This window comes from Peromyscus leucopus, chromosome 9 (genome assembly GCF_004664715.2).
Source record: "Peromyscus leucopus breed LL Stock chromosome 9, UCI_PerLeu_2.1, whole genome shotgun sequence".
NCBI classification, from domain to species: Eukaryota; Metazoa; Chordata; class Mammalia; order Rodentia; family Cricetidae; genus Peromyscus; species Peromyscus leucopus.
In genome coordinates, this window is record NC_051070.1 from 22,820,536 (window position 1) to 22,841,360 (window position 20,825).

Genomic DNA, 20,825 nt, shown 5'->3' on the forward strand with positions numbered 1-20,825 from the left:
AATGTTCCTTCAAGAGGCTGGGGAGATGGCTCAGCAGTTAAGAGCCCTTGCTGTTCTTGCAGAGGACCCAGGTTTGATTTCCTACACCTCCTTGGTGGCTCACAACCATCTCTAACTCCAGTTCTAAGGAATCTGATGCCCTCTTCTGGCCTTTGTAGGTATAAATCACTCATTTAATGTATGTGTGCATTCATGTATAATATGTAAATATATACATAAATATATATTTATGTATACATTAAATGCAGGCCTCGCATATACACCTGAAATTAAAAAGAGTTCCTACAGACAGTGTTTCTGATTTTGTACTACAGATACTTGAGCTTTAGGGATCTTTGGGTTGGTAATTGGATAAGTGTTTACTGGGACAGAGTTGGCAAGGAGGGATAGAAAATCTCACAAGGCTGTAATCAACCTACTGAAATAAGTGTGCTTCGTAGTAGGGTTGACTATCAACTAGTTCACTCTCCAACAGTGTGGACTCTTCAGGTAGAGGAAGTAATGAACTAAGGCAAGTAGAAGGAGACCTGTCAGTGCAGACACCTGACCTCATCCTTGAGCTGTGTCAGAAGTCCAGGGCGGGTCACTGAAGAGACAGTGTGTGGACTTTATCCTCCACAGAGAACTTTTGTGCTTGCCTGCTGACATTTGTATTGTTTTAAAACGGTGGCTTCTCTGGCACTGAATCCTAAGTAACTCTGCGAAGGAGAAGAAACCGTGGTCCTGACACAGTCACTAGAAGATTTAAGGACAAGAACATACATCAAAGTGTGGAGCATCCTCGAGTATAAGATGGTTGTTCCCTTTCCTAAAATAATGGAAGGAGTTTTGGTGGGACTAATACATATATTGCGATCTGCTACAATCCAGGAGTTATTCTAGATGCTTAGGAAACTAGGGGGAGATGGGAGAAAAATAGAGATAGACTACTCCATCCTCTGGGAACGTGAATTCTGTCTTCCACAATCAATGCTACACAGTGTTGACGGTACTAAGCAGCAGAGAGTGGCAAAGCAGGGAAACATCTGGAGGCACGCTGCTTGTGTCTGTGTGTGTGTGCAGTGAGGTGGGGGGCATTTGGCTCTGCCCGAGAAGCCATAACAGCTTTGTCAAGTCCTGTGCCCTTTAATATTCCTGCATAATTTGCTTGAGAACTGCCGTTCCTCATCCATTGCTTCAGGTGTCAGCTTCTCCAGTGAAGTCCGTCTCGGGTGGTTTTAGTTTGCTAGTGCTGATGGGAGCGTCTGGTGTTTATCGCGTTGTTGGAACTACAGTTCCTTCCAGCAGGAATGCATTTCAGCTTTTACCTGTGAATTTATTGAAAGTTCTGTGACCTACACAATCTCATGTTTTGTTTGGGACAAAGTAGTCCTTCTGTTGTTGTTTTTGAGATAGTCTTCCACTCTGTAGCCTGGGCTGGCCCCCACCTCATAGCAATCCCTCCTGCCTCCGCCTTCCACCAACAGGGTTACACGGATGAGTCACTTGGCCTGACGGACACTAGCATAGTTAAAGTGGGAAAGTATCATACTCTCGTTACATTTCAATTTTACCTTGAAGCAGTTTATGTCATAGCAGTCCCACTTCACCAGCCCTATCTCCTGGAGGCCCTGCAGTCCATCCTGCATCTTATCGTTGAGGATGAAAATCTGTTCTGTGTGCTCCCAACAGGTCAGGTAAACAGAAATGATCTCAGGACACGCCACTAAAAGGAGGACTTCCCTTGTTTCCCCAGGTTCCAGATGTGATCAGTAGCATCAGGCAGTTATCCAAGGCTGCCATGAAGGAGGACTCCAAACCCAGCAAAGATAACGAGGACGCCTTCTATAACTCGCAGAAGTTTGAAGTGCTGTACTGCGGGAGGGTGATCGTGACCCATAAGAAGGCGCCCTCCAGCCTCATTGATGACTGCAAGGAGAAGTTCAGCCTGCATGAGCAGCAGCGACGGAAGCTGCAGGGCGAGAGAGGTGGTGACCCCGGGGACGAGCTGGGTGTCTTTGAGGCTGAGTCTCCTGTGTCCCCAGATGGCAGCCTGCCCGAGGAGGCAGATGGTACAGTCAACAGCCACCATGCCCTGCCCTCCCTGGCCAGCCTCCCCACCCTGGCTAGCCAGCCTGCACTGGCCAGCTCTCGGGTTTGCTTCCCAGAGAGGATTTTGGAAGACTGTGGCTTTGACGAGCAGCAGGAGTTCCGATCTCGGTGCAGCAGCGTCACAGGTGTCCTGCAAAAGAAGGTTCACGAGAACAGCCAGAAACCACAGCCAAGAAGGAGGCACGCAAGCGCACCCAGTCACGTGCAGCCCTCGGATTCAGAGAAGAACAGGACCATGCTCTTCCAGGTAGCCTGGTGGGGGTGTTTGGCCTGCAGCTTCTTACGATGCTGAGCAGTTATAGATAGCTCCTCCTTGGTCAGTGGATGTGTGAGTGTGTGCGTTCGTGCGTGTGTGTGTGTGTGTGTGTGTGTGTGTGTGTGTGTGTGTGTGTGTGTGCTGCCCACATGTGCCTGGGTGCATGTGCAAGCCAGAGGCTAACCTTGAGTACCATTCCTTAGGCATCACCTACCTTGTTTTGTTCTGAGGCAAGGTCTCCTATTGGTTTGCAATTCTGGAAGTATGGAAGACTGACTGGCTAGCAGAGTCCCAGGGATTCACTTCTCTTCCTTCCCAGTATTGGCCATACTAGCACTTGTCTATGCCCTGCTTTAAAAACAAACAAACAAACCAACAATAGGCCTCTGGGAGTTGAGGTCCTCTTGCTTGTACTAAGCTTTCTTCCCTGTAGTTCTGTCCCCATCTGTCAGTCTTCTCTTTCTGCTCACCCCAGTAGCCCCTGGGGTGAGCACTTCCGGCCTTCGGATTTCCTCCCTCAAAAGCAGAAGAATCAGGTGAAAGAAGAACACAGATATGTCATTGACCCCAGGGAGGCAGAGAGAATGCAAGACTTCTCATAACATCTGTGACAAGTCATGGTGATGGATACTAGGTGTCCATCAACCAGCTTCTGGCCTGGGGTGATTCCCACATGCATTCTTCAGTAAAGCTACAGAGTCTTAGCGATGATTGTGAGGTGACTCTTAGAAAGCAAGCTTTGGCATGGAACAGAGCAAAGTGAATTCCGAGAGAGAGAGGGAGAGAGAGAGAGAGAGAGAGAGGGAGAGAGAGAGAGAGAGAGAGAGAGAGAGAGAGAAAGGTTATAGGGACTTACATATGTCATTCACATACACACCAATTCACTCTGCCACCAGAAATGGAGGAATAAAGAAACACCATTGGCCTGATGGTTCACCAGGTCAGTTATTAAATAACTCGATACAGCTGCATTAAATGTAAAAGATAATTCTCTCTGTGTGTGTGGGAGGGGGAGGGAAGGAGAGAGTGGTTTGTGGTGTGTGCACATGTGTCTGTAACTGATGCCTCGTGAAGAAGTTAGGTTTAATCCTCTGTCACTCACTGCCTTATTCCTTTGAGGCAGAGCCTCTCCTTGAGCTTAGAATTCTTTCATCAAGGAGGCTGGCTGACAGTGAACCTTGGCCATCCTCTTGTGTTTGCTCCCCATAACCCCTGTAGTACTGACATCCCAGTGCCTGTAAGACCAAGACCAGCTTGTTAAGTGGCTTCCAGGATGCCAACTCAAGTCCTCATTCATGCATAGCCAGTGTTGTTAACCACTGAGCTGTCTTTAAGTCCCTCTACAAGATAATTTTTTTAAATTAAAAAATAGTTTAAAAATTTACAGGCTTATGGAAAATGTCATTTCACGTAGAGAACTGAATATAGGATATTGTCCTGGAGAAGGTTTGTGGTTAGTCTGTAGCTGAGCGGGAGCTTGCATCCTTGGGTTTTGTCATCGTCTTGTCCTGTCTCTTCCCGGGCTTGTGGGCAGAGTGGCTCTGGCCCTTTGTGTGGTGACGTGTGAAATCAGTTTCCTCTCTTCCTTAGATTGCCAGATTTATTCTCTACTAGTCATAGTTCTTCCTTTTGGAATATCTATTTTTCCAAAAATGTAACTGAGCCCAGTTCTGCGTATAGCATTTTATTGACTATTTTGGAGAGCATCTGATTATAATGCAAGCTAGTAACTGATGACTTTAAGATTCATGACTTGAGCAAAGATTGCATATTTAAAAAGGTTTCTTTGGATTTATATATTTTCTGTGTATGAGTGTCTTGCCTACACATATGTATGTGAACCATGATCCCTCCTCGTATCTGCTGAGGTTAGAAGAGGGCCTAAGATCTCCTGGAACTGGAGTTATGGATGGTTGTGAACTACCATGTGATGCTGGGAATCGAACCTGAGTCCTCGGCAAGAGCAATAAGTGCTTTTAATTGCTGAGCCAGCTCTCCAGCCCAGGTGGCACATTTTTGAAAAGGAAGCCATTTCTTTACTGCTAAAAAAGATTTGGTTTTCTTTGACTTTTTACTATTTAAGGGTCACTTAATTTTCCAACAGATGATTTGAGACCGCTGACTTTGGGTTGAGTCATATGGGGAAGCACACGTGGAGTGGGTTTGTTCGGGGCCCGTCATTTGAATCGCCCCTGTTGCACATTTACTTGCCAAGGCCCTCATGAACTGACATGATTGGAGTACTTTCCTTTCTTTTTAAAGGTCGGCCGCTTTGAGATTAACCTCATCAGTCCAGACACTAAATCAGTTGTGCTCGAGAAGAATTTCAAAGACATTTCCTCCTGCTCTCAGGTAATGTTATCATGTCACAGCACAGTATTTGAAGGAACCAATTGACGTGTTCCAAAATTAGCCACTCAATGATGGGGCTTCCATATATCACATCTTATTATTGAAAAATGAAGTACTTTTTATTTTTCTCTCTCTCTCATCTCCCCTCCCTTTCCTTCTCCTGAGACTTTTCTTACACATACAGTTGCTCCAAATTTAAGAGAAATAATGCTTTACAGCGTTCATGTGCTTGGCTATGTGGCGACAGATCCTTCCCAGGACCTCGAGTGTCCATCATACCACTTTTTCCTCAGCTCTTTGTCTTGATGACATTTCATCAAGTCCCTTCTGCTGGCGGGAGTTTTGTGGTGGTGAATTCTTTTGAAAATACGTCACAGTTAGTGTTCCTCTGACTGTTAGCCTGTGGGTCTTGTGGGTGTCCCCAAGATAAGTTTGTTCTTTATCCCACAGCAGGTAATAAAAGGAGAAGTAGTCTTTTTAGCGTCTGTTACCATAAATGGTAAATTTTGAAAAGAATCTTTTGGTACTTTCACTCTTTTATTTTTTACCCCACAAAGCATGCATTTATGATTTAAAAAAAACTGAGACAAATGTGCATAATATAATAATATAATATTAGTCATATACCATAGTAATGTGTTAGAACATCTACGCCAAAGTTTGAGCTACCTGAATATATTGTAAACATGAGAAGAAAATTTGTACTTGTCAGAGAAGAAGGCATATTTAAGTCAAAATGTGGAAAGGTTACATATTCGAAGACACTTCTGTGGGGTTGAGAATTGTTTGGGGCCTGGGGACTTAAAGTGCATTCAAGAATAATACATTCTTTACAGGGTCCCTACATCTTGATGTTGAAAAATCAGGCTGGAGAGAGAGCCCAGCCATCAGAGACAGAGGGTCCCACCTCTACACAAGAAAATCTTGTTGATCGTGTGTCATCTCTTTGAGTTTTGGAGTCAACGTTGCTCTTAGTGTGACATTCAGACTTTCTTTTGATGACAGGAATTTTTTTCTATGTTTTACTAGTTCTTTGCTTTAGCCGGTTCACTTTTATTACTAATACCTTCTTTTAATATTGTTCCTGTAATAGGAAAATTTGAGTGATAAACATTTTTCTACTCTAGCAACTTAGGGAGCAGCAGCATCTGAATCTAGGAAGGTTATATTATGAACTTAGAAATTCCTATTTAAGGAACACAGAAATTTTGTGGGAATATGGTTTTAACCCTCAAAACATTTACTAAGTATTCTTTGCAGTCACCTGTTTATTGGGAGGTCCCTGCAAGATCACAAGCCTCGAAGGGGTTGGTGACCTGTGGTGTGAACATGTCTTATTTGGTGGAACATTAGAACCTCATGTATTGAGATGGATCCCTTAGGTGTTTGGTACGCATGGTCACTGTGAATGTGTCTGTCTTCATGGCCGGCCAAGTACTGCAGCAAGAGTGATGTGTGACCCACGTTTAGCTCATGCTGTACTAGGCACCAAGGAGCATCGGTGAAGGCAGCACCTTCTGGCCCCACTTTTCTAAGCTGCCCAGGAAGCATATCTCAATGTGCATTGATTATCAGAGTGAAATTAAGCACACACAAAGACAAAGAATAGATCCAAAGTAAATATGTGGATGTGGAAGTTCAATATGACCTCTTTTTCCCTTTCCTTTTTCCTTTTACTGAAGATGAGCTCTGCATGATGATATTATGGTGGGAAGGCTTCCAGTCTCAGCCGCTTCATCCTCTTGTCCTGGCCCACTCCCCCTCATCCTCTTGTCCTGGCCCACTCCCACAACCGCCTTGCAGAAGATGAATGGATACGAGGTGGCTGTGTTCAGTAACTAACTAGCCTGCTTCTGAGTACCTTACACCTACAAATGACAAATGTTTCTTTCTTTAAAAGGAAAGTCATGTCACTGTTTTCTGGTCATCATGGGAGTCAGGGAGTGGTTTTTTTTTTTTTTTTTTTCCTGAAAGCATTGTCCACATCTGAAGACCCATGGAGCTAATGAGGCCCTGTGAGGTCCCCACTTAGTACTAAGCCAGTAATAAAGGCTCTTTCAGTGGAGTTGTACAGGCGGAGCTTATTTTACAAGGCTTACAGTCTCACTCCTCTTGGCTTCCCTCACCCTTACTTAAAAACAAAACAAAGCAGAGTTGATTTCTTTTTCCATGTCCACTGGCTAGATTGAGTACATTATAATAAGAAAGAATGGGGTCACGACTGATAAACCATCATAGCCGTTTCTCAGTTCTAGCCTCCACATCTTCCTCATAGTAGGTGCCGTTATGCTATTTTGTAATTAAAAAAAAAAAATAGAGCCCCAGAGACAGTAGTCAGCAACTCAGCACAGTACCTCATCAGTCGGTAGCTGAGATAACACTTAAGTTCCAATCTGACCGCAAAGACTCCTTTCTTCTCATTTGAATTTAGGGGATGTCAGGCACACTTAGTATTTTCCGTCAACCTAGTTTTCAAATCGCTGGGCTTGCTATTGAAAGAAGGTAATCATTGCTGTGTGTACTCAGACTCATTTAAAAATGAAAGCATATTTTGAAAACATATTTATTATTAGTGTATGTGTACTTGTGCATGCTCTAGCTCACATGTAGAGGTCAGAGGATGACGTGGAATTGGTTCTCTCCTTCCACCTTTATGTAGGTTCCGGGGATTGAACTCACATTTTCAGGCTTGGGCACCCAGTGCATTTACTGCTGAGCCATGTCATCACCCCTAGACTGATATTTTTTTTAAATATAAATTTTATTTACTTAATTTTTTACTTTAAATTTAATTAATTTATTCATTATGTCCAGACCACAGTTTTCCCTCCTGCCTCTCCTCCCTGTCCCTCCCTCCTCCTCTCAGCCCTGCCCCCCAATCTATTCCTCTTCTGTTTTTATTCAGAAAAATGCATGCCTCCCATGATATCAACGAAACATGGCATATCAAGTTGCAGAAAAACTAAGCCCCTCCCTTTGTATTAAGGCTGAGCAAGGCAACCCAGTATGAGGAATAGGGTCTCAAAAACCAGCAAAAGAGTTGGAGACAGCCCCCGCTCCCACTGTTAGGAGTCCCACAAGAAGACCGAGCTACACGACTACTAGAGTGAATTTTTAATTAAAGTAAATATAGCTAAAGTCTTTTAACTTGGATACATAAAGTACAAAGATTTGTGAATGTACATAATTGGCACTTGCAATAATTAACAAGTAAGTGAACAGGAATATCAATCTTTTCTTTTGTGGTTTCTGGAATAGCTAGATTGACAAATATTCCAGCAATTTCCATACAAGCTTTATGGAAAATACTAAGGAACTATGGTCCTTAATTTGAGGATTGTCACTTGTACTTTTTCTGAGATTCTTAGCTTCACATAGACTAGAACAGGTGTTATGGTGAGTCACTGACCACTGTGCTGGGACAATAAATTGAAAACTCCTTACAGGCAAACATCATGTTTTCATTATAAGAAATAATGGATCCTACTATGTTTTTTGTTTGTTTGTTTTGTTTTTCATTTTTAATAACAAACCAAAGGGTCTGAGTGGATGTCTCCCTTTATCTGCTGCATCAACAGGGCACCCTGTGAGCTTGCTAGGACATTATGTCTTCTGTCAGATTGCCGTGAAGGAGGAATTTGTGCAGTTAGGAAAGTGTAGAAAAGATGTGGATCTCTGTCAGGGAACATTCCCATAAGCTTGTATTGTATTCTCCCCGCTTTATCTAGGGAATAAAGCATGTTGATCACTTTGGCTTCATCTGTCGGGAGTCTCCAGAGCCGGGAATGAGCCAGTACATCTGTTATGTGTTCCAGTGTGCCAACGAATCTCTGGTAAGTGGTGCTTCTGCCATGCATCTGTCTGTCTTACAATCTCATCTGTTGGGAACTCTGTCCCAACAGATGAAGGAAGAAAAGGGCATCTAGAGAGATGGTGTTACCCTTGAAGCATGCACAGAAGTCAAGAGCCACAGACAGACCATCACGGCACTTTTAAGTGTGTGTGCCCTTGGCTTTAACAGACTTTGCTGTGTTACCATGGGTTTATTTTATTTTATTTTTTTGGTGGGGAGGGGGAGACTAATGACAGAAAAAGCTGTTATGTTTCCTGTTGCTCAAAGACGGTGACAAAGGCCACTGAGCTCTTGCTTATTGCTATGGTGTCACGCTCTAGACAATACTTCCATCAGGAGAGTAAAGAAATGCTCTCTCCCCATCTTTTCATTGCCCTGTCTTAATTTTACAAAATGCTTCATTTATTTTGTTTCTTTGGAATTTGCAAGTCAGTTCCCCGCCCCCAACACTCCTTACTTCTCTCTATTTGAGAAAATCTGTGTAAGGAGGGCTTGGAAATATATCTCACCAAGAAATAGATTGTTTTTTTTTTCTCCTCAAAGTTTTTTCTGTCCTTCCAGACATGCAGGCTTCTCATCCATTGTCATACAAACATTCAGATGTGTACATCATCATCTAAATTATTAGATGCACTTATAGGAAATTTTTGATTTGTATAATTTTAATATGTGTGTACATGCTTGTATGTGTGTGCACATGTACATGTGTGCCCATATGAGTGGAGATGGGAGGACAGTCTTGGGTGTCATCTTCAGGAATGATGTCTGTCCTCTTTGTGCTCACCATTTAGACTAGGCTGGCTTTCCAGGGAGCTCTAGGGACCCTCCCGTCACCCTCCCCAGCACTGGGACAGTAAACACATGCTACCACACCCAACATTTAAACTGGGTTCTAGGGATTTAACTCAGGTTTCTGAGGTAAGCACTTTATCAAATGAGCTAAATCCCCAGCCCACCCCACAGTTTTCTTAAACACATAAGCCTCCCATCAGCATTTCCCCATATCCATTACTCCAGGCCACACTATACATGCTTCCTGGTGCTTGTTACATTTAACTCTGACCTCTGTGTCCTGATGAGGACACTGAGATACTGAAGGCCTGGGAGTGAACTGGTACAAAGATGCTTTCTGATCCCTGTCCTCTAGGTGTCCAGCTTTTTCCCTAGGGAACATGAAATGCCTGTTCTTAGTGATTTCTTACTCTAGAAACTTCCATTTGAGTTCCATTTTCCCTTTAGATAATTAATGTTATTTAATATAATATCCACATCTACCTATCCAGGTGTCCCCTCATAGCTAAACAGATTCCACGTAGGATCCAGGACTGAACCTTGAGGGAGTTGTCCTTAGGTGATTGTGGTGGATAGCCAGTGACTGGTCCTCACACACAGTGCTCCCAGGTCTTCACAGTCAGGTCAACTCTTTTTTTCCCCCTGTCTTTTATGTTTTTGAACTTGAGATGACAGAATGCTCATAAGGGCAGAGGCTGTCACGGTCCAGGGACAAATCAAATGTGTTCATTATATCTCTTGCCCGGGAGGAAGAACTTGGTAAAACTCACTTATTTGTAGTCTTGTTTACAGGTTTTATTTAATTTTGTGGGTTCAGTTGGGTTTTGTTTGTTTTGGAAACTGCTAACAGGGATAGACGGTGTGAGATACCCGGCCTTTCAACATCCGTTCTCTGGCCGGTGCTGCTGACTACACTGGCTGTGTGCCCTCTTGTTCTGGGAGACACTGACAGGCTGAGCTTGGGCCTCATTATTTTTAAGACTAGATCAAAGCTAAGATCTTTTAATCCCCTCTGTTCGAATTCTATCAGTCAGCTTCTTAACTGCGTTGTGTGGCACCAGAACTGAAAGTTAGAAGAGAAATGTAATGGGTACTTCCTGTGTAGTAGAGAGGGCAGCTCAAGCCCAGACAAATAGAACAGAAGAAAACAGGTCGGGAATACCTGTCCCGGCACCTTGATGAGTGATGGGACTTGGCGGTTGTGGAAGACGGACTATTCCCAAACCACACATGCTGACTTGTCCTGCTGAGCACCAGCTACGGTTACCACTTTCCTTTGCTTCTTCGTAACAATGGGAATGAGTTTGTAAGCTGTGCAGTTGGGAATGGGTCCTGCAGGGCTGTGCACAAGTTTAGATACCGCCCTCCCCTTCTCCCTTCTTTACCCCAGCTAATACTGTTTCACCAAGGCTTAAATTTTATAGAAAATATCATCTCTTCACAGAACTTTCTCCAAATTGATTTAAAACAATCTACAGAAAGTTACAGTCACTAATAAACAACCCTCCTGAACTCCACACACACATAGAAAATAGTCTATGACAGTATAATTAAAAGTAAAAAAAAAAGATCTATACTATTCCTGATCTAGAGTTTATATGAACTTAAGATGTAGTGAGATAACAAGAGTAACATTTCTAATGAAATACTGGCGTACTGATAGGAGAATGAGGTTCATATTCTAGAGGTCATCTTTCTCTCATGTCTGATGTGAATGGTACTTGTGAAAATAAATCTTTAATGTATGAGAAACAAGCAATGTGTAGAGAATGAATAAAGGGACAGACTCCAATTTGGGGGTTGTGTTGTAAATGGTAAGGAAGAGAGAAATATGTTTCAAGAAATGGGACTAATTTACAAAAGTATCTATCTTATTTGAAGAAAATGCTGTATCATTTGGTCTCAGAACAGGAGGGATGAGACATGACTGGGCATATGAACAGTGGTATGTGCATTCCAACCCAGGATGAGCCTGATTCATAGGGTTCAGTCTAACACATATAGGGCACTCCATTATGTGGCTGGTTAGCTTTTTAAGCTGAGCATTGCCTTTTATCAGCAGTTGTTAAAATGCTAGTATTCACTGGATACCTTGAAAAAAGGCATTTTCTAGCAAAAGAAGACTACTTGGTCTTCAGTTATTTTTTTTAATCTGAAACTTAATATAATACTTAAGTTCGATATATCTATAGACATTATCTCCACTATGGAATGTCCTAATAATATGAATGAACTTTCTCTGTCTGATCCAACACTGTATGGTGAGATGGGAACTGTGGCAGGTGGCAACCGCCGAGAATCCTTGCCTTTTGATTGTCTGTGACTGACATTTCTGCCTGTCCCTTTGCTTTTGCCCCTTGGACGTGACCTGGGATGTTTTTCTCTTGTAATCATAATGCTCTAATTTGAACTCTGAAGTGCACTAATCTTGTGACAGAATTTATAGGCCATCTGAAAAAGTCGTGGGTTTTAGAAAAGGAAACACATAATATTTTGGAGGACAGATAGGATTTTCAGTAGTATTCGTTGTAAGGAGAGGTTAGTCGTCACATTTTAGACACCATTAAAATGGCCTCTTGTTTCATCTAGAAAAAGAGAAGAAAACACAAACATCCAATATTTCCAAAGGAAACTTTTCTCAAGGCAAAATTTTTATGTAACAAATACCACACACATGCACACTATTTATATGTAAGATATTTATATATATTATATATGTAATGTACAAATTATATATATGTATGTATATACATATATTCACGCACACACACATGTACACACATGTGCACACACGCACACACACATGCGCACACACACGCATGCACACACGCGCACGTACACGCATGCACACATGTGCACAAACACGCATGCACACACATGCACGCACACACACACACAGGCATACACACACATGCACACACACACGCATGCACACACACACGCGCGCGCACACACTATATACTACCAAATCCATTGCCAGCCCCATCAGTGTCTGACATAAATGAGAAACAAGAAATACAATAAAGGAGATTTGCATGAATAATTAAATTGCCTTTGAGTACTAAACTAAGTAAATAAAATAAAAATATAAAGGCATTAAATACTTCTAGTTCTAAAAATGAGGAATCTTTCTTTTTAATTGGAGTATAGAGTGACATTTTATGAAAAAATCATTTTTATTTATGGAGCACTGTCAAGTTACTCCTGTGCTTTTCTGAGGTTGGTCATACAATAAAACACAACAGTGATGGCCACTGACTTTGGGTTTTGAGGCTTTCTTTCACTTTCGCTAGGCTAGTGGAGTTTCTTTACATCCCGGGCTCCTCTCCCCTTCAAATGCAGAAGTCGATCGCTGTTCTTTCAAAACAGCTTCTTAAACCAGACTAGAGAAGAAAAGGGAAAGCAGGGCGAAAACAAAGCCTGCTAGCCATGACAGGCAGCTGTGCTTGCCAGCCACAGTCGGGATGAGGCGGTTAGGATGTAGTATCTCCGCCCGGGAGCCTCAGAGTGCTGCCAGACTCCCACCAAGCGTGGGGATGGCTCCTCTTCCATTAGTAGCTGTGTCACAGAAAAGGTGCTGCAGCCTGAGGAAGACGAGGAGCAACGGGGAATACTAGGTAGTTGATTCTGCAGAGAACAGGCTGGCCATGCTGGGGCTGCTGGCCCCGTGGTGGCAGCCAGCTCTTGAGCACTTAGCTGTCACAACCTAGCCTCACAAATTATAATGAAAACGGTCATAAGTCAGACAGTGTAGAAATAAGGCCAGCAGCATTCATAGATCTCCCCACTGTACTCACACACAAGCTTTGTTTGCTTTTACACTGAGAGCATCCTGGAAGAAAAGGATGCCTATTAACACAATTGAACAGTGACTCTAATTTGTTGTTCCCAGTATATATCCAAGGAAACTTCCAAAAGGCATGTTTTTATCTGATAAGCCATTTCATTAAGCAAAGACTTGATCTACCAATTAAGCTGTCTGTGATAGTATAGCCGCCCGTGGGACTTGAAAATAGCGTTCGAGTAACAGATCCGTATTATGTGCCACAGACTGCAATGGTCTTTTCATCCAGCTTTTAATTATATGGATGAAAGACCTGACTTCAAGACTTGCGGTTTGCTCTTTGCCAGCTCTGCTAGTCATCAGAATTCTATTATTTATTATTTAGCCAACCATCTATAAAGGCTCACATTGCTGTGTTTTTTTTTTTTTTTATAAATGCTTCTGTGAAAGCCAACTTTGATAGACCCGAGTTTTGTTTCTTCTTGTAGGTGGATGAGGTCATGCTGACCCTGAAGCAAGCTTTCAGCACGGCTGCTGCTCTCCAGAGTGCCAAGACACAGATCAAGCTGTGCGAGGCCTGCCCCATGCACTCTTTGCATAAGCTCTGCGAGAGGATCGAAGGTACCATAGAATGTGGCCTTGGCATGAGCAGGGTTTGCTTTGGCATTTTGACAAGCCGAGGTCCCCACTGTCACTGAATCGTTCTTTGTTTCACTGTGAACAAGAGCCCCAGAGGCGTTTCTCTTGCCCCGTCAAACCCAACTGTGCTAGCATCAGTGGCTTCTGCATGCTTGACTTTCTACCTCTCTCCCTTTTCTCCGGAGGGCAGATTCAAGTGAAGGGCTTGTATTTCCCACAGTTCTTAAGGCCTGTGATGTATGTGCACAGTGGGAACGGAGCAAACATTTGCTGAATGATCAGAGGGAGGCAAACTCACCTCTGACTGGTCAATTCTTCCTTTTCTCCCCTCTCTCACTTGGTGATGTGTTCCTTTATTCTGAAAGCTGAGAACTATAGTCAAACCTGCTTGGCTTCCAGAGTCTTTGGAAAAGCTGAGATAATGGAGGTGGTATCATGAAGCAAGTTCTGTCTTTTTGTTTTTTGTGTTTTTTTTTTTTTTTTTTTTTTTTTTTTTTTAAATCTGTGCTGAGATGCAATGCAGTAACGCTTGTCGAGTGTCCACTGTGGATCAGGCAGGATGTGCTGGGGATGCAGAAATGTGTGCCACATAACATACTGTGCCTCCAGAACCTTTTCTGTTTGGAGGAAGAGACAGGCATGTGTGCGGAGAAATGCAGCTCAGGAAGATAAGCGTTGTAATGCATGGAATCAGGGCAAACTCCACAGTAAGGCCAGTAGAACTGTGAATTCTAGTTGTAATTTCTATCCCATAGGCTCCAAAGAAGTGTGTCCTAAACTGTAGATTTATTGAATATTCACACAACTACATGATCTAAAACTATTTTAAGGAAATATTCAGGTTTTAAAGTTTATAGGGGTGATTTTACAGAATAGTCATTACTTTAAAACATGAAACATTTACAAAATGTGACGTGTGTGTGTGTGTGTGTGTGTGTGTGTGTGTGTGTGTGGTTTGTGTATGCCTGTGTGTGCCAATGTGTGTATATACTCTGTGTGTGTGTGCCTGTGTGTGTGCAGTTTGTATTGGCCTGTGTGTGCCTATGTGTGTATATATATTGTGTGTGTACCTGTGTGTGTGTGTGCAGTTTGTGTATGCCTGTGTGTGCCTGTGTGTGTGTGTAGTGTGTGTGTGTGTGTATGTGTGTGTGTGTGTATGTATGGCTGGTGAAGGAAGCATTATAAATCTGTGTGAGAGGTGATGCTGTTAGATTAGTTAACTGTACAGAGGGAGAGAGATTCTTTCCACTTACCTATTCACAGGATATTCCAGCTGGATCAAAGAATGTCCCCAGGTAACAAACCAAATAATAAAAGTATTAAAAGAGAAAAGCATTTTTATTCCTAAAAGAGGGAAAAACTATATTCAGATTTAAAAAAGCAAAAACCAAAACCAAACCAAACCCAAATCAGAAACATTAAAATCAATCGCTAACAACTTGGACCTACTAATTCCAAGGGTTTATTTAACAGTAACTGCTTACTTGGAAGTAATGGTAGGCAGATTGGTGCCCACACTTGCCAAAATTCTGCAAATAAGAAAAAGGTAAAACTACTGAGGAAGTTTTGGAATCCATTTTCAAAACACTTCTCAGGGGGCTCATATATCTTGGTGGTAATCAACAGCTCTTGGTTTATACTTAAGACCCTCTCAACAAGAAGGAAATCATTGCTGGGGCTGGAAACATCACTGTCTTAGCACCATGACCATAACAACTCTTATAAGAGAAAGCAACTTAATTGGGGCCTGGCTTACAGTTTCAGAGGCTTAGTCCATTATCATCATGGCGGGGAGCATGGCTGCATGCAGGCAGGTGCTGGAGGAGTAGCTGAGAGCTACGTCCTGATATCCTGATTTGCAGGCAGAGAGACAAACAGCCTGAGAATAATACCATATTTTTAGTTTTTAAATTATATTTATTTATGTATTTGTTATGTGTGGGTCCAAGTGTGCCACAGCACACATGTGGAGGTCAGACGACAACTTGGAGGAGTGGCTTCTTACTTTCCGCCGTGTGGTTTCTGGGGTTCAGACTTGGCAGCAAGCACCTTTACACTCGGATCCATTTTGCTCAATACCGAACTATTTTTAAAAATTGCTAGTCTACCTAAAAGTTTATTATATGTGTGTGTGTGTGTGTGTGTGTGTGTGTGTGTATGTGTATAGCTAGATGTCTTCTTTATAATCCACATATAGTAGCATTGCTTAAAGTGACACCTCACCACACAGTAGAAACCTGCTTTTTTTAGAATGGATGGTCACTTGATCATTGTAACCGTGAATTCAACTTTTCCTTTTCTTAAAAACAATTAAAAATAGAAGCATTATGGAAAAAAATTCTCCAAAGACTTAATATAAACTATGTGTAAGAGTATAGAATATTGGCTGGAATTGATGATTTAGCACATCTGGAAAGGTGGATTAAACAGCACCACACATCTGGAAAGGTGCACTGCACGGCATTGAGGGTGCTGGGTGAGCAGATCTTGAGGCTGTCTTGGACTACAACATGAGACTGTCTCAACAACAACAACCAAAAAAAATCTGAAATATTTATAAATATCGCAATACAGAGAAGTAAAATACTTTGTGGAATAATTGTCCTAAATGAAGTTTTATTCTTTTAGAATGGGAGCCCCTGCGGGGGATTACCCCTGTTTCAGTGCTTCTGTTTTTCAATATTATTGTTGATTTATATTTATGATCTGAAGTTAGAAGCTTAGCAGTTTTGGTTAAGGCGAGCCTCTGGCTTTCTTTTGAACTTTCTATCACAGGTTCTGGGCTGGCATGTTCGTTCCCATGGGAGTTCTCAGAGTGCTCAGTTCATGAGTGTAGTGAGTAGAAGCCGGCTCTGCTTGGTAGTGTTAGAGATTCTTCGTAGACGTTCTCTGTCCAGGTCCGCTGTGGGACCTGTTGGTTTAGGTGCAGTGGTTTGCCACCAGGTTTCATGTTCCAGGGTCCTCTTCTTGAGAAGACTGAAGTTAGGAGCCAGCTGGGGGACGGTGAAGGGTAATGGCCGATGTACACTTAGGCCTCTGCAGCTAGCCTCCATCTCATGCTTCCTTTGCCTTTCTTTTAGGGCTCTACCCACCACGAGCCAAGCTAGTAATCCAGAGGCATCTCTCTTCACTGACAGATAATGAGCAAGCTGACATCTTTGAACGAGTCCAGGTAACACTCTTCACATTTCCCGTATATAAATAGAAGGAAGAACATTGGGCTTGAATTCTTATTTCTGTTTCATTGCCTCTAAGATATCCATCCCCGGGGTTAGCAGAATGGGAAAGCTGGATTTGCATTAATCCTCTTGTCATATAAATCTCACTGAGGCTACAGCCAGTGGAGAGAGGTCGCTCTGCCCTACTATGCTCTTGCTTCCTCTGTTCAACAGAAAATGAAGCCCATCAGTGACCAGGAGGAGAATGAACTCGTGATTCTGCACCTACGGCAGCTCTGTGAAGCCAAGCAGAAGACCCACGTGCACATCGGGGAAGGGCCGTCGGTGAGATCTGATTTCCTCCGGCTTACAACTGTCTGTGTGTTCATGAGGTTAAAATATCACTAAGACACGAAGACATTTCTTTCCTGTGTGCTCTCCTCTTTAGAATTTCAGAACTTATGAAGTGTGTGGGAAATTTTAGCAGATACTGGCACGTTGAGATAAAGTCATTATGGTTTCAAAATGTAAGATAATTTGGTATTTTGGGTAGGAGAAAAGACATTCATGTATGTTTATGATGTACAATGTACCTACTTTAAAAGTCACATTAATCTATTTTTTTTTAACCATATTCCTATGCCTGTTTTATCTGAATGGTGACATGCACAACAGTCTTCCCCGTGACTGCCTGTCTCTGCTATAAACTGAAGAATGGCATGTCTGTACACATAGCTTTGAACTTACTGTCAGCTGCATAGTGATAAAAACAAACAAACAAACAAACAAACAAGACTACCACTACAACAGCATCAAAGAAGTTACTTACACGTGTGGCTCTTAAGGATGCCTATAAATCCTGGTTTTGTATTTCATTGCACTGTTTGCATCAGTGAATTATTTTGATGTTGAGACACTTGAGATGTAGCCCAGGCTGCCCCCAAACGCTGACTTATCCTACTTCAACCTCTCCAGTGGTGGAATTAGAGGCTGGTATCACTATGCCTGGCTTTGCGGCCAAAGCTGCTGTTTCTGTCTCTAATACGTTTTGTTCATCGTGGGTGTGCATGAATGCGTAGGTCAGAGGAGAGTTTGCAGGAGTCAGTTCTCTCTCCCTACAAGTCTCCCAGGAATCTAACTCTGGTGGTCAGGCATGCAGCTCAGCCATCTCGCCCTCCCTTCCAAAGCTGCAGGGGATGATCAAACGTGGCCCTTCAGAGCCTCCTGCATGGGCCTGAAGCCAGCAGCCTTCAGAGATGGCTGCTCTTCCAGTCTCCGATTTCCCTGACCTTTATGTGTTTTTAAACATGCCTGGGAGATAAATTACCCTAAGATACACCTTTTTTTTTTTTAATAGGCGCTTCCCTTCTTAGCGTTTATATCAACATTTTCCATATTTATCTAGTGCTTGAGGGCCCACTCAGTGTTTCCCATAGCTTCACTTTCTCTGTCACTTGAGGACTGCAATTGGATTAAATATACAAAGTACCTAACAGTAGACGCCTCACTGATTCACGTTTTTGGTGAAGCTTTGCTAATCTAAAAAGTACATGACCACATACACATAAAAGTGGAGGCTTTTAAAAATAGTTCTTTATTTTGTGTGTATGATGGTTTTGCCTGCATGTCTGTCTGTCTGTCCATGTGTGTGCATGGAGGTCAGAAAGGGCCCTGGATCCATTAGATCTGGAGGTGTAGAAGACTGAGCTACCATGTGTGTGCTGGAAACTGAACCTGGGTCCTCTGCAAAAGCAACCAGGGCTCTTAGCGACTGAGCCACTCTCCAGCCTTGAGAATGGAGTTTGACAGGAGCATCATTAGTCTGCAGCTTGACTTACAGAGTGCTTGGCTCTTTGGAACTTATTTTCCCCTCTAATTGGGACATAAAACAGACACCTTGGAAAGGGATGGTGGTAGCCAACTGGAAAACGGCTGAAAAACTATCATCCTGAGTTTAATTTTTGGTAAATGAAGTGGAAATATGTGAGTGAAATGGAAAGGCATGGAGAAAAGGTTTTATTTCTGTCTTTTTTTACTACTTACAGTAGTAAACTCTTTTCCTTATAATCTCTGTGTTCACAGTGTGGAACATAAATCATTACTTGTTAATTGAGCTCCTGAAGGTTGCTTGCATTTTTTTAACGGCTTACTCCTTAGCCTTCATTTAAAGCCTCATCTAACCTCGAGTGTGTGTCTACACTATAACTTTGCTGTTTTTCCTTTTCTAGATTATTTCAAATAGTACAATCCCAGAAAATTCAACAAGTGGTGGTAGGTTCAAGCTTGACATTCTGAAGAACAAAGCGAAGAGATCCTTAACTTCCTCCTTGGAAAATATCTTCTCTAGGGTAAGATTGAAGTGGGCTGTGTTAGGTCAACACATCTGTTTTCCGCTTCATCTCACTGAAGATGTCCCAGTGGTGGTGGGGGGGAACCTGTTAAGATAACTTTAATTTCGTTAACACTGCATTAAGATAATCTTGTAATCCCTGCACTTGAGATGCAGAGGCAAGACCGCAGGTGGCCGCCAGCCTCGGCTACATAGCAGCACTGTGTCTTAACAGTCTTACAAACAAGTTTCCTTCTAAAGGACTACGTTTGTTCTCCAGCCTCTGATATCTGAAGTCAAGCCACAGAGATTTCTACGTAGACACATGTGTGTAGAAAGGAGGAAATCAATCCTGATGTGCAGTTCTGTAGAATTTTCAATAGTTCTCTGTCTCATAATGTTTTCAAAAATGTCTGCCTTTCTTTTATCCATTATTAGAGGCTGATATAAAATGATAAAAACAGTATAAAGTAATAGAAAATTTTGTATTCAATTTAGTAAATTTATATATTTCATTTAAGTGTTAGCAAAATGTTTCCCCTTGCTCTTCAGTTTCCTCTTTCTGAATCATAAGGTCTTGAGGCTGGGGTGCCACGTTTAGGATGTGAATGTTGCCTGCGTGGTGTAAGAACGAACCTCCAGGAGGCAGCTGCCAGGAGAGGAGGTGCCTAGTCTGGGGACCTGAGTGGTGAAGGAGGGTATAGCCTGCTAAGGGAAGTCTGGCTGGGTATGCAAGACAGAGGGGAGGGGCAAGCATTCACGGAGAGGGGTGCCTTCTGTGGAGAGGTAGAGTCTGAGCAGGCTGAGGGTGCTGATTCCAGCGGGAGTGTAGTAGTCTCAGTGGGGAGAAGAGAGTGCTTGGCCACATACAGGGGATTGGACACAAAGGATGGTCATGGCATCCAGGAGAGAAGGTAATTGCAAAGAGAAAAAAGGAGGAACCCAGAAGGAACTCTCTTTTGTTGGATTTAACTTAGACTTATCAGCATGAAACTGTGTCTGTGTGTGTACATGTACACACAAATTTACGTGTTATATATTGCCCCTGGCTTTGTCCATCAAGAGAACCTGGGGGGCAGTTTTCCTGTACACATTTGATAACAAGCCTAGTTGGGTGACATCTAATGTCTGGAGTTTGGTTTCTACATGGCAGATAGTGTTGGGCCACATTCATGGCTGTCATTGGTTGTGTGTCGTCCATGTCCTACAGGTTGGCTATACCTGTTATCAGACTTCCCTTGTTTTCTGGACCGTGACGCTCCTGAATTCAGCTGGCCTGCTGTTTTGTATGTTTTCCCTCAGCTTGCATTTGCTGGCATGTTCCCTCATTAAACTCAGGCATGGCCTTTGTGGCTATTGCAACCCGGAAGTGGCACTGTGTTCATTATGGCAGATGACAAGAACCCCAGCCTATCACTTTGCTCATGCTGGTCAGAACCTAGACTACCTGTTATTATGAGGGGCCTATGGTTTATCTCATCCAAAACTCATGGTGGAATGTAACCTCTACAAGGAGAGAATAGGAGGGGACATCTTAATGAGGTGATTAACCTTCACATGACTAGTTGATG

The 20,825-nt window shown here is 42.7% G+C and overlaps 1 protein-coding gene across 3 annotated transcripts in view; it reads left to right on the forward strand.

Annotated features, from left to right (window-relative positions):
* The window catches only part of Tbc1d4 (TBC1 domain family member 4), a 153,978-nt gene that overhangs the window by 90,037 nt on the left and 43,116 nt on the right, over nt 1–20,825 (forward strand). For all 3 annotated transcript variants that reach the window (XM_028864767.2, XM_037208352.1, XM_028864771.2), the window contains exons 2-8: nt 1,736–2,338; nt 4,610–4,699; nt 8,428–8,532; nt 13,617–13,749; nt 16,848–16,939; nt 17,160–17,270; nt 19,154–19,273. In XM_028864767.2, coding sequence (XP_028720600.1) covers nt 1,736–2,338; nt 4,610–4,699; nt 8,428–8,532; nt 13,617–13,749; nt 16,848–16,939; nt 17,160–17,270; nt 19,154–19,273 — 1,254 coding nt within the window. The remainder of the gene's footprint in view (nt 1–1,735; nt 2,339–4,609; nt 4,700–8,427; nt 8,533–13,616; nt 13,750–16,847; nt 16,940–17,159; nt 17,271–19,153; nt 19,274–20,825) is intronic.